Here is a 9,837-nt window from a genome sequence, read left to right as displayed (position 1 = left end):
GGCTTCTACAAATTTGATAGTGAAATTTTGTTAGCTGTTTTCTGTTGATGACTATAGATATGTCTGCAAGCCTCCTATCCTTCTCAAATTCATGTTTTTTGGGTGGGGAAAAACCCCATAAGAAAAGCAGGCACACATTTTTGTATATATTGTTTCTAGCAGCAATAATCTAAGAAAACCTACTTATGTGTGTTTGCTTTAGTCAAGCAATATGTAGGTCAAAACGTATTTCCTAAACTGTGTTAGTTGTTCAACACGGCTTTTTAACGTCACTAACTGCACAATTTGTACTGCAAAACCTTTCAAGTACATCTGACTTTTTTCAGTTTCTGTAGTTTATATGAAAGCAAATGTATGACAGATAAAATACAAAATGTAAGCTAACTTGGTCACAATTATTCTTTTTTTTTTTCTAGAAGCTTGGGAATGATGTGGGCTCCAGGGATGCGTTTGATCAGTCAGCAGCCTTAGAACGCTCCAATGGAAGTGGTGCAGGTACAGCAGATGCTTTACAACAAAGAAACAAAATTTTTAGGTTATTTTGCCCTAATAGGACTCGCTTTATTAGAAACACCTTTTTGTACTTGTAGTTAATTTGTGCGTTATGTATGTGTTTTTTTAATTGAGTGTTTTATTGTACCCTGCCTTGGGTAAAAGAGGACTAAGTAAAAAAAACTTATAAACTTCCATATTTTTTTGTTACTCTGAAAACCAAATCTGTTTGGCGATGCTAATATCCAAACCAATGGTTTAGAATCACTGGATGAGCAGTAATAGATTAGGTCATGTACGAGTGTAGCTCCATTTTATTCTGCCTTAAACGGCATTTTAAAGCTTTCTTAAATGCTAAGGTGATTCTACTCTCTCGGTGCAACAATCAAAGTTCTGTGTCAAGTTTCTTCAGTGGAAAAAGATTGCAGAACAGAATTAGACAGACATTCTCAGAATGCAGAGATCATAATAAATGATATAAACCTGTCCCAAACAAGTTCTGAGGAAAAATTATACAGTGCTTGATGAACTAACAGCAGTTTTTATTTTGTTTAAATTTTTTTATTAGAATCACAGTATACAATGAAAAGGAACAGCATCATTCAATGGTTGTCTCAACCTTATCATCAATACCTCAATAGGATGTGACAATTTTTTTACACAAGACACCCCCACTTCCCCATTACCAACCCCCAACTCTGTGTCACACTGTCCAAGATCAGGCCCTCACAGGTTGTTTCTTCATGGTGATCCACACCCTTTACCAGTTCAGAACAAATAACCCCTTCCAATTCCCGTACCCCCACTCCCTTTGGAACTATGCTCCAAGTCACAAATTTCGTTTAAACAATTTTTATTGGCAATAAAACCTGAAATTACAAAGGAACATGAGTAACAAGATTTTCTTTATCTTTTACAACATATAACCTCCCCACTCCCCTCCCATCCAGTCTCCTCCTCCTCCCCCCCCCCCCCCCCCACCACCACCAGAGTGCTGCAGCCAAAACAGAACAGAGCACAAAATATAAATAGGGTATGACCAAAGCTTGTACAGAGAACCTGTGGTCTTGTGCCCTCCGTACCCATAGTAGGGAAAGCTACCCAACCCTCATCAGAGTCTAAAATTTTACCCTTAACTATCTCCTCCACCTTGAGAGTCGCAAGTCACAATATTGAATCATAGTGTTCAGTATCAAACTGTGTCCATGAGGATGTAAACTCTGCAAATAGAGCTCCCAAACTTGCAAAAATGTTTTCTTTCTCTTTGGGAATCCTCTAGTATCCTGGGCTTCCCACATGGCCAGGAGATGGATTTGATTCCTCCAGTGCCAATGATTGGGAGACTCCTGTTCCTGTCCAATGTTGCATAATGCACTTCCATGCAACTAGGCACATTTTCCGAAGCAGCAGACCAGCACCCCGGGATGGCCCCTGAAATTCTCCTGGTTTATCTAGTAATAGTTGTTCCACTAAGCCATGCCCACTCAAACCCACTGATAAGTATCTTACCATCTCATCCCAAAACTACTACTACTACTACTATTTAGCATTTCTATAGCGCTACAAGGCGTACGCAGCGCTGCACAAACATAGAAGAAAGGACAGTCCCTGCTCAAAGAGCTTACAATCCTAATAGACAAAAATAAATAAAGTAAGCAAATCAAATCAATAACTCCCTTAGTCAATCAAAAACTCCCTTAGTCACTGGGGCCCTGCCAAAAAGCATGAATAAATGTGTTATCTGTACAACTACATTAAGGTAGAGAAGTGTTGATATGCCACCCACCCCAATAAAATTGCATTTGGGCACAATAGGCTCTATGAAGAATCCAATAGCAGCTCTCTGGCAACCAAGCACAAGCAGTTAAAGTAGGTATGCCCCTAATATTGGTTATCAAGTTCCAGTCAGAGAGCTCCATCCCCAAGTCTCTTGCCCATCACATCCATATATCCTATAGGTTTTTTAGGTTTCTCCAGTTTGTTTTAAAGCCTTATGTGCCCCTGAAATACTAATCTGTCACTCAGAAATGGTATTAAAAAAGACTTACTTTTGCATCTATTTGTAATTTAAGATGGGGTTCATCTAAAGAGGATATACAATGTTTAATCTGGCAGCAAGCAAACCTATTGCCTCAACTTACCCCTATTTTTTACTGGAGTTCATCATATGAGAGAATATGGCTCTCCCCATTCAGGAGATATTCAAGCAAGGTCAACCCCTGACGCTCCCAGGCCACAAAAACAGTATTATCCAGGCCTGGTTCAAAAGCCACATTTCCCCTCAGTGTAATCTGATCTGTAACCAAAGGGTTTCCCCCCAGACCCTCGATAAGAGCCTTCCAACCTCATGCAAAGGTTGAAGTGACAAGCACCTTCTCAGTGGTCATGGGATTTGGGAGGAATTGTGCAGTAATGAAAGAATATTGTGTGGTGTGTAATAAGCCTGTTCCATCTCTATGATGGTAAAATACTAAAAAAAAAAAACTTCAGATTAAGGTGTTAATTGAAGTCATGGAAGAAAATATATTTTATTCAAAAATAAATATTAAATATAAGTGTGCTCAAAACTTTAGTGCCATCCAATCAAGGGAACACCCTCCAATCCCATCATTATACACAAGGTGTAATGAAGTCCGTAAGCAGTCTGATTCAGACCGCACCCTCCAATGAGGGTAGGCATCAGCATGCAAAATCTTGAAATTGAGATATCAATGAAGAAACCACTATAGATTAATGCACCTTGTATGCAGTGATGGGATTAGATGGTGTTCCCTTGATTTGGTGGTACTAAAATTCTGAGCACACTTATAATATTTAATATTTATTTTTTAATAAAATATATTTTCTTCTGTGACTATAATTAACACCTTAATCTGCAGTTTTTTTAGTGTTATAGGTAACATGGTTGGTGTGTGTGAAATGTTTAAGCCTTATTTTTTCTTCTTATGATGGTAAAATGAGATTTTGTGGTTATCCGGTCTCAAATAAGATTATACGTATATAAATTAAGCAACCCCACCCCTCCCTGACCCTAATTCCCTACTAGCGCTGTAAATTTCAATTTCAGCTTTTTATTAGCCCAACAAAATTTAAAGAACTATTTATTTAACTTAGATCCCTGTGCAATAGATGGAGCGAGAGAGTTTGGAGGAGGTAGAGCCACAGAGGCAAGCTAATTCTCCCTAGCAAGGATAAAGGCAGGTTCCCCTTCCAAGCACCTCTGAGTATCTTCCAACATTTTAGGTACATTGAGGACATATAGAGAGGACACATCCATTGCCAATTGTATACCTAAATATTTAAAGGAAGTGTCAGCCCACCTAATACATGAGCGAAGGACAGAATAGCTTCTGATTTGGCCAGGTTTAGGCGGAGACCCGCAGAATCTCAGTACTCAATTATTTCCGACAAGGCTGCTAACGAGCAATCTGGGTTAAAAAGGTGAACAAATTTCCGTCCACAAATGCTACCACCTTAAAGCTGTGAGGACCTATCTGCACACCCTGGACATCTGGGGACTCATGTAGATACATAATAATGGGTCTAGGGTCAAAATGAAAAGCAGAAGTGAAAGGGGATAATCCTGCCTTGTACTCCATTCATTGGGAAAAGGTCTTGATTCAAGTCCATTAACTAAGGTTTTCGCACAGGTTGAAGAATATAAGGCCTTAACCGCAGACACAAACCGCCCTGACAACCAGTAGCTATCTAAGATGGCATAGATAAAGTCCCAGTGTACCCGATCGAATGCCTTCTCTGCATCAAAACTGATTAATAGGGAAGGCAGGTGTTCTCTCCCATGTTGTTCCAAAGATGCCAAGATTTTCCTAAGATTTTTTGTTATTGACCGCCCCTTCACAAAGCTCACCTGAGAATCATGTATCAAGGTGGATAAGATCCTGGCCAACGGGTTTGCCAAAATCTTAGCCAGAATTTTGTCCTCAGCATTGAGGAGTGAAATCAGTCTGTAAGAGTCAGGAAGGCACAAGTCCATCCCAGGTTTCAGGAACACCACTACCTGTGCCGTATTTAAATCAGGCGGTATGGCCTCATTCTCCACCATAAAGTTGAATACTTTGGCTAGCGGTTCCACCACCGCTTCCCCCAATAACTTATAGAATTCCATCCTCATACCATCTTTCCCTAGGGCTTTCAATAAGGGACTTTGCTTGATTACCCCAGATACCTTATCGGGTTGTATAGGTGAATTCAAAAGTTCCCCTGCTGCGCAATCAAGTCGGGGCAAAGGAAGGCCCACCAAGTACATACATCTAGGGAGCCCTATGACCTCCGAGGCAGCATATAGCTTCCTGTAATATTCCTGGAAAAGTTTGCAGATCACCTCATCAGAAGTAACCTTCCTCCCAGAGTCAGTGTGTAGCACCAAGACTCGCTTAGAGCCTACCCTGTTAGCAATCAACTTAGCTAAAAATCTGGCCCCTTTTTTCCCATGTCTTTAGGGTTGGTATTTATAATAGACTAGAGACTGGCTGCCTGCTGATGGAGCTGCTCATTAAGGGCGATTTGGGTTTTGAGAACTATTTGTTTATGGTTCTCTGCGTAGGGTTTACAATAACGTTGACGTTCGACGTGCAATTGCTGTTCTAGGTGCAAAATTTCTCTGTCCCTAACTTTACGGGCATAGCTAGCATAACTGGCATAACTAATGGTCTCCCCTCGGTGAGCAACCTTGGCTGCCCCCCCTCCCCAATAAACGAGAAGGGTATCCTCATGCACTCTGTTGTGGAGTTTGTAGTCCTTCCAGCACTGCAACAGTTTTTCCTGAAACTTCAAATCTTTGTACAAAGCCAGAAGGAATGCCCACCTATGCTTCTCACTGTGAGCCCCTGAAGGATGCCAATCTACCCAGACCCAAGCGTGGTCCGACACCACATAGGGACCTATTTCTACTGTAGAAACACCTGAAAACAAGGTAATGGAAAATAAAAGATAATCAATGCGAAATTGTGTGGAACAGGTCCTTGATAAATGGGTATAATCTTTGTCTGTGGGATGTAGAACCTGCCGTGCATCTACCAGATCCAGCTGCTGGCATAGATTTGGCAAGCCCCTGGTCATATTAAGTCTCCTTTTTAGAGTGAGTGATGGGACTTCTCAAAAGCAGGGTCCCAGACAGCGTTGAAATCGCCGCCTACTATGAGGGAATGGTAATGTCACCCTTCTATAGAAGTCTTTATCAAACTGGTTGGAGGCATAAATACCGTACACCTGACCAGTCAGACAGTGCCCCTCAAGATCAGATGTGAGAGTTTGGACACCATCATCCACTCCTTTCCTGATTAAAATAGCCATGCCCCCTTTTTTCCCCCTAGCCAGGGCTGCTATGCAGTCCCCTACTCACCATTGCTTCAGTTTTGCACTCTCCTCTGCAGTAAGATGTGTTTCCTGCAAGAGAGCAATATCAGCCCTGTACTTTTGAAGTTGGTGCAGAATTTTAGATCTCTTAATCGGGGAGGTTATACCCCCCCACACACACACACATTCCAGGTCACAGCCTTCACGTTGGAGCAGTATGAATTCTTGCTCACAACACGGAAAACACATATGTAAACTGATGGGGAGGGCTGTCCCAACCTACAACCCCCCCTCCAAAATATAGCCCACCGTACCATCTAGAAAGACTCCCTCTCCTAACCCTATACAGTGAAAAAATCGCACCCCAAGAACACAGTTTTAGATCCCCAGCACTCAGCAGCCCCTCCCTTTCCTCTCCTGCCAACTACCCATCCATCACACTACCCTCCTGCCCAACCCCAAAAACCCACCCATGCCTCCCCCATACAGGCTAGTGGCTCTAAGTACAGAGTCATCACATTCAACACCTACCCTGTCCTATCAACCCTTTTTAACCAAAAGTTACCCTAAAGTCCCTCCCCACTTCCACCAATTAAACATACTCAATTGAAAACCACTTTGACCCAAAAAATCAGATGAACAGTGAACATTCAAGTCCCATAATAGGTCACAAATTTAAAAGATAACTGTGGGCACGATGTGGTAACCGGTCCCAAAACAAAAACCAGGCTTGCTGAAAATGTCTCCAGGCACTAGGAGATTCAAGTCAGACATCCAAACGCTCCATCTTCATGAGATAGAAAAGTTCATTTTTCCAAGCAGTCAGCGATGGCGCAACAGGTTGTCTCCACTGAAGCAGTATACATTTCCATGCAATAAAAAAGGCCTTATGCAACAATAAATTTGGTCCTTTCTGTAAGCCTAAAAAAATAAAATTTAAGAACAGCAAACTATCACCCGCAAAGGTATTCACTTCCCTAAAATTGGGCCAAAATAGTTCAACATACTCTTCCAGAATGACCAAATATATTCACATGTCTTAAACGTATGCACCGAAGACGCTGAGACAGTTCTACACTTTGGACATTTAGGTGAGCCTGCTATTTGAGCCAGATAGGCTCGATGTGGGGAAATATATAATCTCAGAAGATATTTATATTGCTGCTCTTGTAAGCCCGCCAGTTGGGTAAGTTTTTCAATGTTTTTCATCAAGAGTCTCAGGCCCTCTACAGTTACCTGTTCCTCAGGCATTGTCCACATTCCAGGCTGTGGCTAGTTAGTCATAGTCCCCACTTTGGGGCTAGACTTCGCAGACTGATTTGGTAAAATGATAGATTAGCCTTAGTTTGTCTTGTTAAAAGCAGTGTTTTGATCAGCAAATCTACTGCATCCTCATTCAAGGTTGCAGCATCCAGAGTAGTGATAAAGTGTTTAACTTAGATATACACGTACCAGTCAGTTGGTTGAAGGCAGCTTTCCTCTTGAAATACCGCAAAGGGTTTAATTGTCCCTTCATTTGTCACCAGATCATGGACAAAGATTAATCCATTAATCAACTAACACTTCAAATACAATTTAGTAGCATCAGCATCCAAATCCTTATGTCACAACAAAGGAAGCAGCATCACTGAGTGGGAAGAAAGTTTCAATTGCTTGCAAAGCCAGCATCATCCCTACCTCATAGATTTCAAAATAGGGTGACTTTTGGGTGTTAAGTATATGAGTAGGCGCTTTTGTATGCAGATAATATAACAGGTTAGTAGAATCAAGAAGCTGTTGCTCCAATGCCAGCGGGGTAAAATATACAGTGACTTTTATCCAGTCCGCCAAATGTCTTATAATACATGCCAGATTGTACCTACAGTGGTCTGGTAAAGCCAATCCACCTTTTCCTATGGGCAAAGGAAGCTGCTGCAACAGAACTCAAGGCTTCTTATTATGCCACAAAAATCTAGTCAAATGTTCAGTGAAGGTCTTAATGTCTCTATTTGTGAAGTACATAGGAAAAGTCTCCAATACATATAGCTACCCTGGAAACAGGACCATCTTATATAAAGCTAGACAGCTTTGCAATGTCAGTGGTAATGAGGTCCACAGGTGTAACACATCAGCAGAGTTTTTAAGTAATACAGTAAAATTTTCCTTATATGCATCAGTTACTTGTTTGGTTATATAATATTTTGTCCACTTTTTGGAGAGGAAAGATAACGTGCCATTCGTCATAAGAGTAACCCCCCAACCAATTGACATAGCCTCAGATTTGTATAAATTAAGGGCCAACCCAGACACTGTACCATGTGCAGTAATCTAAGTAGTGAGTTTTTGGGATGAAACAGCACAAAGAGCATATCATCTGCAAACGCCATACATTTCACCTCTTCCCTGCCAATTTGCAACTCTCTTACATCAGGATCAGCCCGAAAGGCAATTAATAAAGGTTCCAGTGCAAGAACAAACAGGGGGATAAGGGGAAACCTGATGAGTGCCCCTAGCCAATGGAAAATAATCAGAAAGTGTACTGCTCACCAGCACTGCCAAAACAGGGTCGGCATACAAAATGTTTATCATATTTACAAAGGGATCCCCATCCCATTTTTTCCCTTTAAAGAAGCAAATTATCCCAGTTAACACAAAGGCTTTTTGGGCATCTAAACTCACCAAATAGCCCAGGGATTCCCCCGGTGGTACAGTATCCCAGTCCTGCTGTGATTCGTCTAACATTCCACACTGCCTGTCTATTTTAGAGAAAGCCCACCTGAGCTTCATGTATCAGTTCAGTTAACATGCCAACCATTCTAGTCGCTAAAATCTTTGCCATAAGTTTCATTTAGAAATTCAGTAAAGAGATTGGTCATTGGTTAGTACGAGTCCAGAGACCAAGAGGTCATTTCCTGGCTTTGGCAACTCAACTGTGATTGAGTAATTTGCATGTGCCGGAAATTATTGAATCTGACAGACCTGCTCATAGTATGCCTCCAATGGTAGAGAGATGCGCTCTTGTAATATCCTGTAAAATTCTAAAGTCACACCATCTGAACCTGGAGTTTTCACCAAAGAGGCTTACTTAATAGCATCTAAAATTTCCTGACCTGAGATTGGGTCATGAAGCAACTGCAGATCTTGTTGTTTGACTTTGGGTAATGCTAAAGAGGAGACATAATCATGAATATCTCCAGTGGCTACTGCCTGACTTTGATAAAATTTCTCAAAGTATTGAGAAAATAAGGCAGTCAATTGATTATTATTCATAACAGTTTTACCCCATTAGATATGCCTCTGTAAGACCGCAGACCCATCCATGGATGGGCCAAGTGTGCCAAAAGCTTGCCAGTGTGATTACCATATCGATACAATTTATGTTATTATATTCTGGATTTTACTGTCTTCTCATGTACTTCTACATTCAAAGCCACCCTATCAGCCTGCAGATGATCTCCATTACTTGAAGTAGGTGTTGGCAAGCCAAATTCCTTTAGATCTGTCAACCTGCTTTTCCAAGTACAGCAATTCCTTTGCATGTCATTTCCTCTTTGCTGCAACATAAGCTTTCGTTTCCCCCCTTAATACAGTTTTAGTGGTCTTCCAAAGTAAAATGGGGTTTGATACATGCTGATTATTATCCTCTACAAATTGTTTCCATTTCTGAATTATATAGTTGTTATACTGGGGGTCCCAATAAAGATAGGCTGGAAAATGCCAAGTTTTGCCCTCTCTATCCCCTAAACCCTCTGCACGTCCAACCAGATCAGCCCATGATCTGAAATGTCGGAAGTCCTATAACCGCTTCCTGAACGCAGGGGAATGTTGATGTCACAAGCATATAATCCGAACAAGACATGGTCAGGTGTGCATGGGCCATATGTGTAAAATCCTTATCCAAGGGATGCATTATTCTCCAGAGGTCCACTAGATCTAGCACATTATAAAATTGTTGAAACCCCCGACTAGCTCGGAAGTCAGGTATGGTTGGTTCCCCCCACCCGTCCATCAAAGAAGTCAAGACTACATTAAAATCCCCCACAACAATTA

General features: G+C 41.4%; 1 protein-coding gene across 1 annotated transcript in view; it reads left to right on the top strand.

Annotated features, from left to right (window-relative positions):
• Positions 1 to 416: 416 nt before the first annotated feature.
• LOC115459100 (F-actin-uncapping protein LRRC16A-like) overlaps positions 417 to 9,837 on the top strand; it is a gene marked incomplete at its 5' end in the record, with an annotated part of 53,155 nt that continues 43,734 nt past the window's right edge. The window contains one exon of the mRNA XM_030188966.1: positions 417 to 495. Within this exon, the coding sequence (XP_030044826.1) occupies positions 417 to 495 (79 nt within the window). The remainder of the gene's footprint in view (positions 496 to 9,837) is intronic.

Source organism: Microcaecilia unicolor, unplaced genomic scaffold, assembly GCF_901765095.1.
Source record: "Microcaecilia unicolor unplaced genomic scaffold, aMicUni1.1, whole genome shotgun sequence".
NCBI lineage: Eukaryota > Metazoa > Chordata > Amphibia > Gymnophiona > Siphonopidae > Microcaecilia > Microcaecilia unicolor.
The sequence above is the reverse complement of the archived record's forward strand: the minus strand, read 5'-3'. Positions and strand labels throughout refer to the sequence as shown.